The sequence below is a fragment of the Bemisia tabaci genome, chromosome 4 (assembly GCF_918797505.1).
Source record: "Bemisia tabaci chromosome 4, PGI_BMITA_v3".
Lineage (NCBI taxonomy): Eukaryota > Metazoa > Arthropoda > Insecta > Hemiptera > Aleyrodidae > Bemisia > Bemisia tabaci.
Window position 1 is genome coordinate 33,287,341 of NC_092796.1, and position 21,418 is coordinate 33,308,758.

At 39.2% G+C, this 21,418-nt stretch overlaps 1 protein-coding gene across 2 annotated transcripts in view; it reads left to right on the plus strand.

The window, feature by feature from the left end:
- Positions 1–1,739: 1,739 nt before the first annotated feature.
- LOC109035427 (T-box transcription factor TBX1) overlaps positions 1,740–21,418 on the plus strand; it is a 34,829-nt gene continuing 15,150 nt past the window's right edge. The window contains exons 1-6 of one of the 2 annotated variants that reach the window (XM_072299722.1): positions 1,740–2,086; positions 6,792–7,190; positions 16,054–16,312; positions 16,905–17,021; positions 19,431–19,587; positions 20,327–20,479. In XM_072299722.1, coding sequence (XP_072155823.1) covers positions 7,094–7,190; positions 16,054–16,312; positions 16,905–17,021; positions 19,431–19,587; positions 20,327–20,479 — 783 coding nt within the window. In that variant the 5' untranslated portion in view covers positions 1,740–2,086; positions 6,792–7,093. The remainder of the gene's footprint in view (positions 2,087–6,791; positions 7,191–16,053; positions 16,313–16,904; positions 17,022–19,430; positions 19,588–20,326; positions 20,480–21,418) is intronic. The other variant, XM_072299721.1, reaches the window with a different exon arrangement.

Below are 21,418 nucleotides of genomic sequence, written 5' to 3' on the forward strand. Positions count from 1 at the left end.
TATTTTATTTTTTAAACTAAAAACCAAGCAACAGAGAAGCATTTTTGACATTTTGTAAGAAAAATTCTTCATAACCTAGGGTGAATTCGAGAAGAGCTCAAAGACGATAAGTAGATTAGTTCTTTGCCACGAAAATAAAGCACGAGGCAACGTGAAATGCAGTCTGTATGATTCCGGTTCAACAAAAATGTCTAACATTTTCGTAGTTGCAATTTTCCTGTCCAAAATGTCTAATAGGTATTTTCCTAGTTGCAATTTTTCATAGAGAATCATACCTTGAAATTTCATGTAAAATTTTCGTAAGATTTTATACATGTATGAAAGATGTTATAATAATACGTTGCGTCGTTGCGTATATAGACTTCCGACTTCAATGAAAGATTAAAGTGCAGTTAATTATCATCATTCAGGTGTACATTATACATATCGATGGCCCACTTTGCAAAAAAAGTCGCCTGGATTCAGAGTCCAGACTCTTAATGACGTTGACAAGAAAATATGCTCTTAATTCAATCTTGCTGGAATCGAAGAGCCAAGCCTCTTGATTTAGGCGGATTTCCTTTTAATTCCAGCAAAAAGTCCGATTGAATCAAGAATACTTCTTGTCAATATTTATAAGAGTCTGGACTCTAGATCCAAGCGACTTTTTTTCCAGTGTAAGTGCGAAACCACGTACTTCCATTGTAGCGTTTGTTTTTTTGGAGGGAAACAAGCCAACTTCAAAGCTTGAAATTCATACAGGAAATACTGCTAAAAGAAAAATCAAGGCAGATTCCAAGAAATTACGTCGACTACTTTTCCGAAGAAAAAATAAAGTACCTATGCCAGGAAGTCTACAACGTTGCAAATGGAGATTCGTGGTTTCGCACTTCGATAGGTAATCGACATCGCTATTCTATGTCTGCTTTTCATGTTCCCTAAAACACACAAATCGTTCTTTTTTCCTGCTTCAGATCTGTTTTTCAGTGCGGGTTGTATACTCTAGCTCTGAAAAATATGATTTATTTCACGGCATCATACAATTTCATGTATGATATTTCACAAAAATTCCAATCTTTCATATTTTTCACTTCATTTCGGCCACCCTTGTTAAAAATACAATGTTTCAGCGGAAATCTCGCAACGTTGAGTTGTAGTTACGCTCTTTCCCCTAGGGATTGACGTAATTAAACGGTTTTTAAATTTCCGTCGAACGTCGAACAATTCCCTCGTTTAATTTTCGGATCTCTCTGCTGCCGTGCTAAGGAAGAACGCCGTATGAGCATTCGAGAGTTGCCAAATTTCCCCCGGTAAAACATGTATTTTAGAAGAAAGTTATGCATATTTTTCCTTGAAATTTTCAGGTAGTTTAGATTGAACTGCCAACAAAATCGTCAAAAAAAGTCGAAGAAAAACATTCAAAACTTTCTTAAAAACTTAGTTATTCATCGAGGGAAGTTTGGCAACGCCTCAAGGTTCATACGGCGTTTTTCCCAGCACGAGAGGGTCATTAAAATCCTGACCGTTGAGCGGAAAATAGCCCGGGGGAACTCGCGAGGGAGATAAAGCAGACCCAGATGCCGGGATGGCCATTGGGAACGACGCGGGGCCTATGAGCGGCAGCGGGGCGGAGCCGCGGGAGGCTGGCGTGGGGCCAGGCCCAATGGGAGCGGGGCCCACCCGGGCGGCGGGCTCTCATTGGGCGGGCGCCCGGGACCCAGGCACGCGGGAGGGGGCCCGGCCGGGAAGAGAGCATTTCTTTTCACACTTCAATAAGTCGCGCCAAGTGCGGAAAGGTATGCGAGGCGCGAAGGATTAGCATCGCCCGAGTGTCGGAAAAGTGTTGAAAAAGGTCCATCTCGCGTTGAGTGGTTTTTCTCAAGGATTTTCGCCGATGACAAGTGTTTTCAATCGCGGATAAAGAGAGCCCCCCTCCGTCCCTCCCGCGAGGTGTTTGTTCGGGCAACCCCCCTCCTCCCCCCGGTGGGGCCGACCGCAGGTCATGTGAAGCGTCATTTCGCAAGTTTGCGCCTCGTAAATATTTCTGCGGGCTTTTTCTGTTTGTTTGCGTTTTTTTTTTCGCGCCCTGTCGCGGTCGTCTCGATAGGTTTGTCTCTGACCCCTGTCTATAGCGCCTCGAGATGGGACTTAGTGATTGTGATGATGATTGCAGTTTGTTCCCGCCCGCGGGGTCAATGCGAGGTGGCGTCTCGTTATCGCCCCATTCGCTCGATTGCACCTGGCCTGACCTGATCAGGAATTTCTGGCAGCGAGTTTGTTATTGAATTTTGATGGACATAGCGATAGACAAAGAAAATGACAGGCAAATGTAGCGATCGTGGTTGAAGTGGATAAAGTTGTTAAAGATTAATGGGGAAAGGAATAGACTATGTATCTACAGGGTCGCTCGTGAGTTGCAGTTAGGTGGATCGAATTTAGCAAAAAGGAACCAGCGCGATTACAGTGCTGCAAAAATGTTGCTTCTTCATAATTATCAGTAAATCTCCCAGAATAGCAAATAGTTTTCACTTTCCACCGGGAAATTGTTAATTTTAAAGGAAAATAATAGTGTAAGTTTTAATACCTTACACATATTAGGTATTTTTAAAAGAAAAGTAAAAATTCCACGATTTTGAAAACACTAATCGCGCTGGCTCCTTTATGCTAAATTTTATCCAGGTAATCTATTGCTTATCTTATTTGACCATTCCAACGACCCCTTTCTACGATTATGATCTCTCACTTTTCCTTTTAATTTGTTTGCCTATAGCAGCGTCTATCAAATTCAATATTCAGCCTGCAGGATGGCAAAATTCCATGAATTATAATGAAATTAATGAAGATTGCACGAATAGTTTGGGACGATCTTGAAAATACGGCTCAACTGAAATCAAGAATAGTTTCTTTTTTCTGTTTGATCGGTAATTTCCACTCTTTCCGTACCTTTGCTGCCATTTTGAATTACTTTACGATCAATTTTTGCATTTCAACACCAGGCGTGCTTCTAACAAATTTAGTTTGAAAAACTTGTGAAAAAGTGCGTCAAAAGATTTTGAAATTATTAATACTTCATTGAATTGAGGGCAAGACTCCGAATGCGAGTTTGTGAAGCCATCTAAATTTTTTTAGTGGTATAAATTATGACAATTTTCCGTTTCCGTCCGTTTTCCGTCAAAGAAACGTTTCAACAATGTTATGCACGCAAATTGGTTTTAAATTATTTAGAAAATGAAATAAGAGACAATTTTGAACAACCTATCCGTAAAAAACCTAAGTTTATGAATATGGAAATTGTCAATTTTGACGATTTTTTTTTTTTTTTTTTTTTTTTTTTTTTTTTTTTATCAAAGTATATTTTCATACATTTTTTTAAACCTCCACGACTCAATATCAATCCTTGAACGCGCTTTAAGTAGGGATTTAAATTTAAAAGGAGCAGAGTCTTGAAGATTTCAAATAATCAAGGAAGTTACAGTCAGCGTTTTTAAATTTCCTCCAAAGTCACTTTTTAACTTTGCAGTCATTATGAAACTTTCAGTAAGATTCAATTTTTCTCCTAGCTCAAAACTCGATTAATTTTTTTTTAACATTAAAGACACTAAAATTGGTTTACTCTACCAGGGGAAGAATGACTTTGTATTTCTAGGATTTTTTTTTACCTCATTTGAGATTAAAAATCATGTTTGAAAATATTCGGCTTGAGATAACTCGTTATCAGCAGCTTACCCGTGCAGTTGAGTGTTAGATAATGTATCTGCGTCGAAAGACACAATGCGGATGTATTTATCAGGATAAACATTTAATACATGTAGACGGTTTATCGGTATCCGGTACCCCCTTATTAAAAAAGTGATCAGATTCGCAAAAATTGAAAGGCCTAAATTTTACGACATTCCAGCTAAAAAAAAAATCCCTCTCGATAAATTTTTTTCTAAAACGAGTCTTCATGAGGCCCTCAAAAAAAAATTTCAGGTCTCTCACTCACGGAAAAAAGCCGGTCAAAAAAGCGTCCCATCTCGGGGGAATCCAGAGATTTCGTTCAAATGTTGCCTAAACGAAACCTTAATGAGAAAATTCTTAAATGAAGTTAAATCTCGAGCGCGAAGCTTGTTTTAGTGTTGGTGTTACAGCGTTGCATAGTTTACAGTTCCATCGAAAAAAGTAATTTTTACCCTTGAAAAATGCTAATTTTATTCAGTTCATCGGTTGAAAAAACAACTTCAGCCGATTCAGGTTTATATTTTGTGGCACAGCATCAACAGTGATGTTATTGTGCTTCAAAAAATAAAAATGAATAAACCAAAGTCATTTTTTAAACCGAAAAACTTTAAAATATTAGTATTTTCCAATGGTGTAAACTGAACGCTTTGCAATGCTGTATTGCAAAAATGAGCTTCGAGCTCAAGCTAAAACTTTCACTGGAGAATGGCCTCATCATGAGGTTTCGTTTAGACCACGTTTCAGAAAAATCCCTAGTTTCCAAAAAAGGGGCACAAGAGGTCTCTTTCTTTGATAGACTCTTTCGAGCCAAGGAAGTTTGCTTAAACCTTAACATTTTTTTTTAAGTGACTTTTGTAAGTGCTTTGAGCTTTGAATATTGTCACGAGAGTCCAATGATACCAATCCCTAATTTTGGGTCCATCAGGTCAAAATCGAAAGATATCATCGCGTGCGACACATCATCGACGCAAATTCTACGGCAGATCCAGCAAATTAGCAACAATGTCAATTTATAAACCTATGGAAATGTATCGATCCCTGGTGGGGTCAGGTGCTCCGATAAGAATCGATTATTTAGCATAGGTTTAAATGGAGAAAATTCGGTGTCGCCAAATGGCTGGATTTGCCTCTGCAAACCGGTCGATGGCGGTGGCGGATTACAAAAACGTGCGAATTTCTTTTTGATTTCACACGGCATCTTCAAGCATATGTTCACACATGCAAGCTCCTCTGTTTGATGTGCATCCTTTTTTATGTGTTCGCGTGGATGGGAGGTGCATTCACTAGTCTTCGTTGCAGGGAGGAGAAACCAATAAAATGTAAATTATGCGCTCTCACTTAGCTCGTCAAGTGCAACGCAGTGATGACAACTTTTCTCTTCAAACTTACCAGAGTACATATCAATATCCATCGTATGAATATCTGCAATGCGCTTTGCGCCGCAAACAGATGGAGGAAACTTGACAATCGTGGGCTTTTGGTGTGGTCCTAGGCTTATTCGGTCGGTCGCATTTCACCCATTTATTATATACTGCTCCTCATATTTTAAGTATGAAAGTTGCGTGATAAGTCTTTGACAAATTTAGCTTCGTAGTGTGATTTTTCGTCACCTAAGCACGATAAAAATATCGTATCGCACAATTTTGGCTAATGTGCGTTAAGTGAGAGGTTCCACGAACCGCTAAAATGTTCTGGTTAAATTTTAGGTGGGCTGAAACTAAATTAGTAAATTTTACATGGAAGAATGAATAAATCAATTACACTGGAAAAAAGTCGCTTGGATCTAGAGTCCAGACTCTTAATTACATTGACGAGAAAAAATTACTCTTGAATCAATCGGATTTTTCCTTGAACCGAAGAGCGAGGCCTCTTGATTTAAGCGGATTACCTTTTGATTCAAGCAAAAATCCGATTGAATCAGGAGTATTTTTTCTTGTCAATATTTTTAAGAATCTAGACTCTAGATCCAAGCGACTTTTATAGAACCAGTGTAAAATTAATTAATTACCGGATAAAATACGCGCGGGGCGTTTGAACGAGATCTCGAGTTGATCAACGTGTTAAAAATATTTTCCCTTCCGCGTGAGAAACGACTCACATAATGACAGTGTCTTGCAAAATTTCTTGAACAATAGGTATATGACCACTTAAGTAACACTGAGTTAGAAATTCAAAATATAGATCGATTTCGGGGAGAACAAGAATCTATGTGTGTCACGTTGGTCATAAGGCAGAAATCGATAGGGATACATCGATGACTTAAGTTGGAGAAACCTTTATTGCCGATCGCAAAGTTAAAAATCCCCGATCTTTTTTTTTATTTCATTTTTTTTTTTAAAAAGAAATGAGAACCCAACTAACAGATTTTCTTGAAATTGTCTGTGAATTTTCCTTGCTCATCAAAAAATATTCAAAGAAAATAAAGAGAAAAAGAAAAACAATTATAAAAGAATGAATCGTAATTTCTGTTGCGATTTTGGTTCCTCGACGAGTAAGACGTTTAAACTTGCAATCATGAGATCTTAAAAACACAAAGACAATTTTTGGTAAAACCACACTTACTTACGTAAAAATTTTTTTTTAAAATAACGGGACGCGTTTCGGGACCTTTAGCTCCCATCATCAGCCGCGACTCACTTATTTTAAAAACAATTTTTTACGCAAGTGAGTGTGGTTTTACCAAAATTTGTCTTTGTGTTTTTAAGGAACTTTAACTTGTGTAGGCCCCTAACGGTATTCAAAATCATGAGACCTGCAGTTAATTTCTAGCTCCAGAATCAGCTAGAGCGATGTTACTGCAAGAACTGTTTCCCCCCTGAGTCTTGATAAGAAATCATTTAAAATGTGGTCCGTTTCTTTTTACCCATGGATTTATACCTACTTACGTTTACTTTACCTGGTGGGCTTCAATAAAAACTGTATGTGACATTTCTCGTAAAATTGGGATACAAACTGCAATCGTCATCTCAAATTGAAATGCTAATCAATACGTAAAAACAATCATTAAGAATATTGAGAAAACTTTGAGTCAAAATTACACTTCAAAATTGTTGCCTTGCTGATAATTTTGTTCTCACGGTCTCCATTTTCAGGTATTTTCAAAAACATTTCGGTCCCAAAAACTTATACATCTCTCGTGCTGCATAAAAGTGGTTTAAACGGATATCAACTCCATCTTCTGCGTATAAAATCTGCAGTCAGTGAACTTTCCGTGTTTTTTGGTGGAATTATACTGTTTTAAACTTATTTTTTCATTCTTATTCGGGTGTGTCAAATAATGACTTGTAGCTTTCGATAGTGTGATTTATTATGCGTGCAACTATAGATTTTTAAAATCGGCGATGAAGATTACAAATGTAACGTTCTAGTGTTTGGTGTATTATGCTGCTTAAAAATGCAGCAGTACAACGGAAATTCTCTAACCTGTATGGCAGATATTTTCGGGAACAACTATCAGTGGAGCACTGGAAAAGCTATCAAAGGACTGCAAGGTTTGTGCTTTAAGTATACTTTCCAACAAACTTGAAGTATCTGTTCATCGTTTTGTCTAAATTCGCAACGAGGAAAATAAAATCATTGGCACTCCAATAAAGTACCTATCTATCTGTGTAAGCAGATTTATTAGAGAGAAAAAGAAATTGGTATTTCTTTTTGTAAGCCGCTGTCCCTAACTAGTGTTGTGCTCAATCTATTTAGCAGCAAAGTCACGCGTTATTTTTGCAAAAACGTAATGCAAAGAATTAGGGACACTATATACGTTCTCTCAAACTTAAAATAAGAAAAAACATTGATTTTTTTCGAGGAATATCCAGTGAAATGTAAAAGTTTTTAAAATTACAGACAGCTTTAGAAAATATTACCATAGATATCAGGAACATCGAGAAGCTTAAGTGAGTATTAAGTTGGATGTAGAGAAAAATGAGTTACCATTTGCTACCGTGGACGTGTTTTGTTCTTCGTTATATAATAACTATTTAAAAAATTAAAAAACGCCAACAAATTCATCAGAATTTTTACATTTTCTCTCCATACACCAATCTTGTAAAAAGTCCTTGTTTTGAGCGTGATACATATTTTTCTTGGTAAATTGGTTTGATATTTTGGACCTCTCTGTTTCGGGTGTTTCTTTCTGGTGATTCACGTAACGTGTGTTTCTTTTCACACTCGAAGTCAGATTCCACAAACTTCATTGGTTTCCCTATTTACCAATAAAATTAGTTTCGTGGATTTCTAAAATCAATCAGGAATGAATTAACAATGAAATTCTTATAATATTTAAAAATCTTAAGGTGATAGAGGGTTTATATCTCAGAATGTCGCGACCCACAAGAGGTCTAGGGATGAAAACGCAATGCAGAAGGACACGATTGCGAAAAATCGTAATATCCCGAGGCAAGTCGATCCAAGTCAACAAATAAGTATCAAACCAATGCATGTACGTTTAAAGTCGAATCAATGTAATTGAATCTGAGAGCGTAAGGAAGAAAATGAATTCAACGTTTTTGCTCAAAACGCTTTTTGTTTCAAAGAGAAAACTTAAGAGACTTCAACGCAATTAATCTGTACACTTGAGATGGTCTCAATTAAATTGAGTTTTCTTTTGTTCCGCGACCGGATTTCAAAATATTGGGCATGCAATAAAGCTAAAAGAATGATCTTAATGAAAAGCCTTATAAACGTCCTTTCTATTGTTCCAAACATTGATTGAGGAATTTTAATTTTGCCTCCTTGCATGCACAATACTCCGGTAAAATAACTTTTGACCGTCAATTTTTCCACCTGCCAATTGTTTCTTATACTAGCCTAGTAGTGATGTCCTCTTTGCGATGAATGCCAAATAGTTTGGCAAACTGACCGCTCAAGACTATTTTGAGCCCTGCAAGAAATGGCTCCATCGTTTTTTTTCATTCGTGCAAATGAACTGAAAAACTAAGGAGAGGTAATTTGAAGAGGAGTTTGAAAATTTGCTGAAACTATAATTTGATGGTATATATTGACGGTGAAACTGCAAAAATGCGTGCCTCGGTCGCAGCGTTTCAAAATCTCCGCTCCACTTTTATTTCTTACAAGACAGAATCAACTCCAGGACTTGAAAATTTCACGGAATGTTCTTCACATAGAGAATATAAATGCCCAAAGTTTTCAGGAAATTATATCATTATAGTGAGTAGTTTTTCACGTAGGAAGTAAATAATAACAGAAATTTTGCACCGCCGCATACATACGTATGTATCTCTGCAGTCTCATCATCGATATGTTATACTGTTTCTTTCTCAAATAAAAGCTGAAAGTAAGACGTTTCAGCTATGCAGGTAAATGATTTTTCTTGTTACCAATTTTTAGTGTGCAGAAATTCTGTCCTCCCCTATTACCCGAAGGACCGAGGTTGGGGGTTGATACAGAAGCAAGTGAAAAGTCACCAAGAGAGACGAGAATTAGAAATAGATTGAGTAAAAAACTGCGATGATTAAAAAAATATGATACATTCTCGGAAGTGCGCGCGTACAAAACCATTTTCCTCAAGAATTCCCCGTTGGACCGTCCACATATTTATAATTTTACCATGACTTCTATGAGATTCACAATATTTTTCTCAGATTTTTCCGAATTCTGTGATATACAAGGACAGTTTATAGCGGAGTGCATAAGCGTGATTTCAATAATTACATAAACATGTAATTATTGAACAAAACATCATGAAATCTACTAAGAAATGCAAGTCTGAAGCTGGTTTTTTGGACAAATTGTCTAAAGTTTACAAGAATCGAAATTTTCCGAGTTTTCTCCCCTTTGTAATGAAATACACTAATTTTTTCAGCTTTTCCACAACATTTCCGAAATATTGCGCAACAAGAAAAATGTGACACTGCGTGCGTTTCGACTACGAAAACATTAACGTGCGATATCACAACTTTTAACAGTCTAGGTTATCTCCGGAGTTGATTAGAAGGGGCAGGCGGAGACAAGAGGAGCAAGAGACTAGAATACATTATAAGAGAAAGTAATTAAGAAATTGAAGAAACAAAATATGTGTTTTTTGGGAAAAACCCTTTTCTCTAAAATTTTTAACAACTTTGACTTCCTTCCAAAGTTGCCCTAGAAGTCAGTGCGATGTAACGGATTTCGACGAAAGCATCATGAACGTGGTTCCACTGTGGGTATATGACGAACGGTAGTAAATTCAGACACAATAGAGACAAAATAGAGACGCACATAAACTTACACAAAAATTTAATAACTATGATGTTAAAAGGAGATGAAATTCTATGTACTTGCATTTTATTCAGGGTTTCCCAAAATTTTCTTCAAAATCCATGTGTCATGGATTGTGAATAAGAAAGCGCAAACGCTTATAAACGTGATTTCACTGCCTCAGGCGAACCAGGATATCTTGAGGGTTGATGCAGAAGAATCAGATGAAGGTAGAGCAAAGATTGACCAAAAAATAAGAGACACAAATAAATTTACAAAAAAATTTAATTTAAACATTTTGTAATTTGTTTAAAACAATGAAAGTCACTATGAAGTGCACGTTTTTCAGACTATATCTCACACATTTTTCCATATTCATTTTCTTCTCTGCGCTGAAAGAGGCAGTTCGATGCAACGGATTCCGACAAAAGCGTAAACGCGATTTCACCATTCCAGGCAAACCATGATATCTCGAAGGTTAATAAAAAAGAATCAGACGAAGAGAGAGCAGAAATGGGGAGAGAAGAGGAAGAGATACAAATAGATTTGCAAATCATTTTTTAAAAAAAAATCGTAATGAAAAAAAGAATTTTTTTATTTTAAATTATTTTTTATTTTGCATCATTCACCTTCTGCACATAGAAATTAGAATATTTAGAAAAAATATGAAATTCACTTTCAGGTGGACTTTTTCTTTGAAATATTTCACAAATTGTCTAAAATCTGCGCTAGAAGAGGCAGTTCAATACAACGGATTCCGACGAAACCATAAACGCGATTTCACGATCCCAGGCGAACCAAGATATCTCAAGGGTTGATAAAGAAGAATCAGACGAAGGAGAGCAGAGAATGACGAAAGAAGAGGAGAGATACAAATAGATTTACGAAAATTTTTTTTAAAAAAAATCGTAGTAAAAAAAGAAAAAAATATGAAATGCACTTGGAGCTGGATTTTTTTGGAATATTCTACAAATTGTCTAAAACCTGCGCTAGAAGAGGCAGTTCAACACAACGGATTCCGACGAAAGCATAAACGCGATTTCACTATTCCAGGCGAACCAGGATATCTTGAGGGTTGACGAAGAAGAATCAGATAAAAGAGAGCCGGAAATTACGAAAGACGAGGAAGAGACACAAATGAATGTACAACAAATTTAATGACAAAAATTGCTTAAGGAGAAAAAAAAATCGAAATTCACTTGGAATTGGACTTTTTTCGGAATATTCCACAAAATCTTTGCTGAAAGAGGCAGTTCGATACAACGGATTCCGACGGAAGCGTAAACGCGATTTCACTATCCCAGGCGAACCAGGATATCTCGAGGGCTGATGAAGAATCAGACGGAGAGAGAGAGAGAGAGAGACGAGACGAGAGGTGGAAGAGGAAGAGGCGTTGCAGCGTGTTGTTTCTAATTGCAACAAAGGCGGGAACACGACTGACGAGAATGACGGCTGGCGCGACGTTCGACGCGCGACGTGCGACGCACAGTGGACCAAATCAATTAGAGAGGTCGGACATGATATTTTTGACTAACACTGAAAATTTTGATATTTTTTACGTCACATTTTAAATTTTAAGGGGTGTTTCTAGAAGAAAATTTCACAAGAAAATCGATGGAGCCACTTTTAGAATCTCGAAGTTTGATATAAACGGAATAACTCTACGTTTGTACAGTGGCGTAACTAGAAATCTTCGCGCGCCCCCGCCGATCGGAGGCTGCACCCTTTCATATCAGAAGTTTTGAGCGGCGCAACCTCCCCCCCTCCTCCTGCTCGTCTAGTCATTCAGATCTAAATAAATGGGAGAAAATCAAAGTATCGCTATGAGAATAGAAAGAAAAGTGAAGAGGAATGAAAAAGAGTGAAGAAAAGAAAAGAGATGAAGTCGCAAATTACACTTAGTCACCCATGGGAGTGTTAAGTTTTGTTCTCCTTGCTTTCCTCTTTCTTCATCTTTTCTGCCTCTCTCTCCCTCTCTCACTTTTTCCTTTTTATTCTTTTTCTCCTTCTTTTTCCCGTTTTCTGTTCCCAAAATTTTGCGCTCCTCGCATAGCTGCCCCCCCCCCCCCCCCCCCGCCCAGCGTTGGCGGCAGGTATGGTAGTTACGCCACTGCGTTTGTATAACGCTCGTAAGCGTTCACAGTTTCCAAATTGTGTTCAACGTTCAACCTCTCTCACTAACTCGATCCACTGTGCGACGTGGCGGTGTGGTGGCGGTATCGCCCGGGCCGTGTCGCTTGGGCACGCGGCGAAAACACGCTGTCAAACAGAATAGTTTCGGTGTCGGGTGATCCCGAACAACGACGCCGAATTCCTAACCACCACCAGAACACACCAACACCGAACACATCGCAACACACGCTCAGCCGCACACATCGGCGCTTCAGTTGCATATAAATCCAAGCAGGTTCCCGCACAGGCGCGAGGAGTGGGGTAGATGGGTCATGAACATTACAAGAAGACTCCCGTAAAATCTTCAGGAATGGAGCTCTTACATACTCGTATATGCCATGGGGATTTGCGATTTGAGTATACTGTTTCATGTGTACGATGGTGTCGCGAATTCCCAAGCTCGAAAAACGCTTTCAAAGTTGAGGCCGAGGGGAGGGAGGGAAGGGAACACCCTCCCCCCCCCCCCGATCTGTTTATGCTCTATATGCATGAATCGTTGTTGCTGCATTGAAGGTAGTTGATTAAATTGAAGGAGAGAAGTCAACAGCGCAATACTCATGCTGCGGTAGGTAAATCTCGAGGAGGCAACTATACCACCTTCTAAGTGATGTAAGGTTGCGTTCGTCGTATTTGAAGGAGGAACGGGATCGATACAATCATCGCAACATGACGAATGAACGTGGTCTATATTTCCTCATATACGATGATTGCTAAACAGCTTCTTATATCCGTATACGACAATGGAACTCCCAAACCACGTATTCTTGCATGCGGTGTTTAAAAATCTGCTTCTATTTTCTTTTACCAAGGGAGAACAAATCAACAACATTCATAGAGATTTTTCCAGAATTTGCTGCACACAGAGAGGAATAATCAGAGGGTTTTAAGGATTGACGTTGAGTAGTTATATATTAAAAATATAAAGTATAACGGGAAGTCTACAACGCCTGAAACCGAGTTGCGTGGTTTGGCAGATTTGCCATCGATCTGGGCATGCTATCGATGAAGCAAAGAAAAAAGGTCTCACGAAAATTTGTATTCATGAATTCAACTCTACGAACCTTAGGAGGAGAATTTCATTTTATCGCTTACACAAAAAGCTATCGGATATTCGTTTGAAAAATGACCATTCTTCGAGGGCAAAACCTAGCCACCAATTTTCCATTGTCAATCGATCCAAGAAAACCTGCAGTTATTTTACCGCCTCCTGTGGGCCCGATAATTTAACCAATTTCTTACCGGTAAATTTTAGCATAACCAAATTGAGCAACATCTTGGAAAGTGAAATCAGAAGTGCATTCCACCCAGAACCCATTTTGTCCCGAAAAATTCAGAGTGATACGAGTGCGGAGAGGAATTCAATTATTTTTACGAAGTTAAAGTTAACTCTTGCCCCTTTGACGCAAGATTTAAAATAAATGTTCACATGAGCCCTATTTTACATATGAATCCATGCCTTCTGGGGCTCATGCGGACATGAAGATAAGCCCTTACGCCAGAGGCGCGACGAGCTCCGCTTCCTTGAAAGGGATCAACTCTTTCCTGGATTCAAAACTACACTATTATTGAAGGAATTTCACTTTTCACTCATTCACTCGGGATTTTTGAGGGCAAACTAGAATTTGGAGTAGTATGCATACGAGAATTCACTGCAAGATTTCTAAAAGTTCATGAAAAAGTTGAAAAACGGGTAATGAAGGCTAAAAAACAACAAACACAAAGCCTGGGACGTTTCGGGGGTGGTTTCAACCCCCTTCTCGACCAGGAAACAGTTGTTTCTCTTGATGCTAAAAAACTTTCCAGACAACAAGTTACCAGAAAACAACCTGGTCGAAAAGGGGGTTGAAAGTATCCCGAAACGTTCTAGAGGACCGATTATGGAAATTGTTAGACAAAGCTGTAGACAAAGAAGACAACAGGAAATTAGATGAGATCCTATTGGTGGAAGCGGGTGGTTGCAATGGACAAAGGAGGTAGATAATAGACTAACGGCAACCGACAAGAGGCCCTGTTAGTCCATCATTTCCCCCTTAACCACCAGTTTTAACCAATAGGATTGCTCCAAACGCCCTATGTCTTCTTTGTCGATAGCTTTGTCTATTAATTTCAATTATCAGTCCGCAGACTTGGGAATTTGTTGTTTTTAAGCCTTAATTACCTGATTTCTTGTGTTTCTTTTAATCTAGTACTTCCTCTACATCATTGCGTTAGTTTCTCAGCGCGCTTATAACGGAAGGAAGAGAGGGGGGGGGGGGGGGGCTCGAAAAACCTCGCGTTAGGTTTTGCGCCGAACACCTCGCGTATCATTCGAACGGCCCCTTACGCTTGACTTTTTATTCATTTTTTAAGCGTGCCCCGAGCAGATCAGATGGCAACATCGTGAATGACAAGCCGAGACCCAACGAGAAACATTTTGACAGGGATCAGAGACGTCGTCGCTCCTCCTCGTGTATCTCGATTTCCGCAAGAGCCTCAGAAAGCATAGAATCATATGTACAACAGGGCTCACGTAGAATCCGAGATACGCCCTTACGTCGGAGGGACGACGACGTGTGCGGAGTGCGCCGAGAGCGAGGCACTTGAGATGCAGCTCGGCCGACTGCAAGGCGGCATGGCGCGAGCCGCGAAGGAGGGGGTTGGGGGCGCCTGCTAGCAGAAGGGGGAACGGAACGGGCACCTGGCAACTTGAGCGCATAAATTGCCCCGATCGCGTATTGAGATCCCCCCCCCCCTCCCGTTCCAAGGGACTTGAGAGAACGTCACAAGAGGCGGAACACGAATTGCTCGTCGATCCGAGGTCTCGGGTTTACGTCAAAACCCAGGCCCAAATTGTGTCGTGCCTCGTCGCGTCGGGCCGGAGAGTCAACGATTCAAGAGGTCGTGATTTATTTCAGCCGGACCGGTTTAAACTCGAGAGATCGGGGCCCATATGCTGGCTCATAGATGATATAAGTCTGGGAAAATGTATAATGTTGAAAATTGATAGGGAAACTCAGGATGAAATACTGGACTGGAACTCTTGTAAAAATGATTTAAAAAACACTGAAAAACGTGGCCCGGACTGAATGTAGCAAAAGTGTTGGGTTCACACTATTTTGCGAGGAATACAAGGCCAAAAGGTTTAAAAATGTCAATTAGAGTCCAAAATTTTGAGCTCTAATAAGTATCAGTACAACACTGATTGTAACATGATTTCATCCAAGGCCTGGGGGGCAATCGCCCCCTTGACCTTGGTCGAAAAAGGCCTAGCAGGGGCCTATGTCGGCGGCAGTTAGGGAGCCACTTTGGCAGTATTTGAAAAATCTCCGAGGGACTCTCAGAAAATTGTTTGCACCTGGGTACTGGGTGCCTCTATCTTTCTAATTATTTATTACGATCCGCTTTTCGGTAAGACCCACCCTTGGAGAACATCCTTTAGCTCATAGGATTTCATGGTTTTTTCTTCATTGAGAAGCCTCTGGTCTCCTATCGAAAACTGACAGATTTGTGAGCACTGCGCAAAGCACCTCAAACAAAACATCGCCCAAGCGTTTAAAATTAATGTAGATAACAAATAAAGACAAGTAAAATAAAGGATAATAAAGATAATCATTAGCTGCATAATCCTTGATCAAGCCAGCACGCAAACGTCAAAGAACATTCGGACTTGCCGGTTTGTAACACGCTCAAGTCAGGTCATGTCATGCGTCGGGCCCATTTCGCCTTCAAAAGCGATGCCCGCAACCTTGCACCACACACGGAGCCGAATAGTTGCCTACTCTAGGTTTGGCGCAATATTCCTTCGTCGCGGTCGTGACTCGCGTCGGGTCATCGTTTTGTTCCTCATTCTGTTGACCGAACATTCTGGCCATGTAGCGTGGAAAAGCGAAGTGCATTTCGCTTAATATACATTTATTATTCAATTATTTCAAACATGTTAATGTGATGCCATTACTCGACATTTTTTCCTGACCATAAATCTGACTGTATTTTCATTTCATATGATTCTAGCTTGCATAGAGAACACAATCAGCGGAGGTTCGGAGCCGAGGATAGCTGAGACTGAGAAGAACAACAACGTTATCAGCAACAAAGCTAATGCTTTGGACAGAAGTCCTATCGATAAAAGCGCATATAGTAATTTTAATTCAAGTGAAAATGACGAGCTGCATCCGATGGTAGTCAACGTGAAAGCCACTCTCGAATTTCAGTCCTTGTGGGAGAAATTCAACGAACTAGAAACTGAAATGATAGTTACCAGAGCTGGGAGGTGAGTCACAATTCTATATCTATCGATGTGAAAAAACACGAATCGATGGCTGAGGCAGAAAAATGCGCATCTTCGAATGCGGTGTTATAAATCTCCACCATGTTTTAATACCTCTTGAAAAAACCAACTATAAGTGTTCCTTAAAATTTCCGCAGAATTTCCTTCACTTTCAAAAAAATTCGCAGATAATTTGAAGGAGATGTTTTGGTTGGTTTTCTTTTTAAAATAGTGAAGCATATCGGAGACTTTTAAACGTTACAATGTTGATGCGCTTTTTTACCTTAGCCATAGGTAAGTCTTAACTGTGGTGTTTGGAAATCTCCGTTCTTATTCCTGTTTCTCAAGAAGTACAAACTGACCTGATCACTGGATGATCAAAAAAATGCTCCAGACTTCCAAGGGATGATATTGAATATTTTTCATTTAAAATAAAATTATTGTAAGGGGTTTGCAAAATTGCAACTCAAGACAGATGCCCTGTAGCAAAGGGTCTATTTTAGTATAATTTTTGACATTGTAATGGCAATCATGATTAGTTAGGTCATTAATACAGTTATGTCATTATGTAATATATAATAATTTGATATTTCAGACGCATGTTTCCTGTGTTCCAAGTACGGCTTTTTGGCATGGAGGAGTCGGCGAACTATCTCTTAACGATGGATTTCGTTCCCGCCGACGACAAGCGTTATAAATATGCTTTTCACAGGTAATTACCGTGTGAAAATTTTATTTTTTCATTATTTTGAGAACCTTAATTCTATAGGAACTTCGGCCATCTAACTGTAAATAGCTCACACCTAACTCAGCATTAAGTGAGCGCATACATATTCCCTCCAATTCTAGGTTTTTTAACAATTTTTTTTGCAATCATATCCACTCCGCAGCACAAAGGCTTTTATCCATGATGGAAATCCATAAACAGAAACACGCACCTCAATTGGACTGCATTTTGCAATTAGGATCTACAATTTCTGGCGCAGTTAAAAAACAACGTATGTACCATTAATCTCCAAATGCGCAAAAGTGTTCATGCGAACGAGCTAGAAACTAAGCTTCCTAATCGCAAGATAAAGACCAATTTTAAGATAGCAGAATTTTTTTAATTTTAAATTTTGAAAAGAAAATTTCTGAATTTTAATTTTATTCCTCCGAATTTTCACATTTTAAAAAAAGCAGGTAAGGTCGTCGCCCCTAATACAAAAGGACGTACCTCAATTGCCACGTGAACCTATGTTTTACAAATAAAGTCATGCTTTCTGGTGCTTAAATGGAAATCGAGGTACGCCCTTACCTCAGAGGAGCTACGAGGTAGAATAGCCTTTTTTGTGCGCATCAGACTTATTTCAGTCGAATAAATGTTTCCCGGAAAAATGCCTCAATTGACGTGTTTGTATCATTCTTTAAGGTTCATCTTCGATTTCATCGCGTTGTAAAATATCCCATTCCAACCCCTTCTATCCGCGACTCCTTCACGAACGTACAAAAGGTGCGATAGTTCTCATGGATAAAATATATTCCTCCTGAGGAAAGCCATGAATATCTTGCCCTAAAATTTCAAATGCTTTCGATAAAAGTTCAGGAAATAATTGCTGAAAAATTAAAAAATAGGATCTCAAAAGCTTTCCAAAAAAAAACATGTATTAGTAAATTAAATGTGATACATTCCAATGTTTCTACGGCATTTTACGTTACACCAATCGCGTTGCATGCTTTGCGATAAATCGATTAATCTACCATTTAAACCTATGAAAAAGGACCGATAAACAGGGTGTTTGCAACAAACATTTAATCGATTCTTCACCATAGCTTCAAATGGGGGAAATATCGATAAAATCGATCGTTCACGCTCCGCCACTGCCTTACACGTCCTCCCAATGAAACACCAAACACAGCAGCATCCCTGCGCAACATACTGGAACCCACATGAAGAAACTCGCGCAAGAGCATCGATCAAATGTCAAACTCATATTTTACGAGAAATCTCTAAAAAAAACAAGCTTAGTATGACGCTCTGTATCTCAGAGATGTCAAATAAATAAACAGAGGGAATAGGTCAGGAGGCTCGGCCGTGTTTAGGAAACAGCAGCAACTCCACTCTAAAGTGAACCTCGATGCGTATAGGAACACATGCAAACCGCGGCTCAAGTTCCATTTGAGTTACTGCTGTTTTCCGTTGGAGACGGACTCGGCTCGAGAGGAAGGAAGCCGGAAACATTCCTGTCGTGCGTTCGCACCGCGATGAGCTTCACGCTTTAATTTATTGGGTCGCAGCGCTAACTATCGAAGGAAGCACCCCCGGGGCGTGGAGTGTGGGCGAGGGGCTGGCAGGGGGATAGCCTCTCGCAGCTCGCAAGTGTCTTATTTCGGGCTCTGAAATCGAGAACTGACCTTTCGAATGAACCTTTCTCACGCACGTGAAATTTTCGGGTCGATTTTCCGTCGTGATTTTTAAGGTGGGCCCTTCGGATTTATAGTGCAACAATGCCGGGCTACGGAAGAACGCCGTACAAGCATTCCAATGTCGCCACATTTCCTCTCAGAAAATGTTTATTTCTCAAAAAAATTGTGAATAGTTTCTCTCGAAATTTTTAGAATTTTTAGACCGAATTACGAACGTAATTCTCTGAAAAATCAGATATGAGGACTTATCTGTAACAATAGCGGATGTGAAAAATTACCTTTTCGAAACACATTCAAAAAACTGTTTTGGCATCGAGAAAATTTTGAGAAAATACTTGAGATGTGATTTTCGAGATCTGTACATTATGCCAGAGCCAAACATATTAAATTTTTGTGTGAACAAAATAGTTTTTTAAGCGTGTTTCGAAAAGGTTATTTTTCACATCCGCTATTGTTACAGATAAGTCCTCATATATATCAATATTGAAGTTCAGTACCTTCACACAATTGTGAAGTTCCGGGTGCTGGAGCTGTACTTTCAACCGCCCCGGGTGCTACACCCGAAATTTTCGGCCTCTGAGCCCGGAACTCATACGGTGGTCTATATAGCGAGTACGGCTTCCACGGCTGGAGTTTTTTTCGGTGTATCTTTTATAACAGTATGATGCAATCTCCAATTGGACGAGACCTTTATTGAGTCTTTTTTCGTGTCTAGTTCCAGTTGGGTGACGGCTGGGAAGGCTGATCCATGCTCCCCGCCACGCATGCACATTCACCCAGATTCGCCAGCCACTGGCGCCCAGTGGATGAAACAAATCGTCTCCTTCGATAAACTAAAGCTTACCAATAATCAGCTGGACGAGAATGGGCATGTAAGTTTGTAAACTGTTTCATCTTTTCCATCAACTAATTCGTTCCATCGGTGACGAAAGCAGCATCGATTTATTGAAGTTATCATGCATATCTAGAGTTCGCCTTCAATTTTCGAGTTAGGCAAGGAAATGTCCTCCGAGCAGCAATAGTTGCCTACCCGAGGCATTTGTGCCTCCTATCGATGGCTATGAAACAATACCGCCTATCTAAAAATTGACAATTTTGCAGGACGAAGATAAGACTTTGCCAATTTCGTGATTTTGAGGAAAGATTTTCGATTTTTCTAAAACATTACAGCATTATTGGAGCGCTCCTATGAGGAATTGGAAAAATTTAAAAATATCAGCGTGCATATCTTATACTGCAGAGTGCAGTAAATCCGCTAGCTCATTTTCGCCAAAATTGTCAGTCAGGTGCGGTACTGTTTCTTAGCCCTCGATATAAACTTGCCTTAATGAATCGTGCCTAACTCCACTTGACAATTGGACTACATTTTGCAATAAGATATAATACTATCTCTAGCTCATTTGAGAAATAGCATTTGTGTCACTGGATTTGCCATGCAGATTGGCGATTTTTCGGATGAGCTAAAAAAGTAGCTTTCTATTTCTAAAGTAATGTACAAAAAAATGTCCGCAGCCTTTCGATTAATTTATACTTTCCATGTGGCGAGGTTGTTAAATAGTTTACATTATATTTCATTTTTATCAGTAATTTTTCTTGTTGTCACACTTTCAGATAATGCTGAACTCAATGCATAGGTATAAACCCCGCCTTCATGTCATTTATATTCCTCCAAAGTCAGAACCGCAACCAAAAAAGAAACCTTGGAAGACGTTCATTTTTGAGGAGACTAGATTCACAGCAGTGACAGCTTACCAAAACCATAGGGTATGTTGCTTCAAATTAAGTGTAATGCATGTATAAAACTTCGTTTTATGTTTGTCCATGGTATGGCAAATGTATGGCACTGTCACGTATGGAAAATTTACGAGAGAGCATAAATATGACAATAGTGCGAAACCACGTATCTCCGTTTGCAACGTTGAACACCTGGTGTAATAATTTTTCCTTATAAAAACTTGTTAAAGCAATTTCTTAAATATTTCCGTGATTTTTCTTTTCTGTCGGCAGAATATTCTACATAAATTTCAAAACATGAAGTTAGCTTCTCTCTATTTGAAAAAATAAGATAGGAGCGGATTTTGAAACAGCTTAATGGAATTATGTGGTTTTGTACTTTGTCCATACTCGAGAGCCACCTGATTCTCGACGTTTTACGTTGATCCCTCTTGCATCATTTCGCATTGCATAATCCCATTTCCGTCACGGCATCGGCAAAAGCGATGACGTTATTTTTGTTAAATTGTATTCAAAAAATATTACGGATTCAGCGAAGAAGCATGAAATAACTGGCGTAACGAATTTTTAATACTTATTTCTTGTTCTTTCCTTTAATAACATACATTATTTGTTGAAGGTATGCACAGAGGAATCATTTTCATGGGCCTTAGAATTTTTCCCCGGCAGAGGATAAGATAATATGCATATGCATACCTCTATTAATTTCATGATATGCCTGCCAAAGGAATTTGGGATAAGATATTATTCTTCGCTTGTAAAAACGTCTTATCAATATGCAGAGGTACCTAAAGGTTGCGTTTTGGGCCTTTTCCGGCCCCACCTGGATTTTGCTAAATGTTTCATATTTTCAAAGTACTAGTTTTAGGTAGACTCTGTGCCAAATATTAGACCGAACGGAGCCCATGCAAGGGCGCAGCAGCGCCTCAAACCCAAAATCCTGGAATCGAAAAACAATTATTTTCGTCG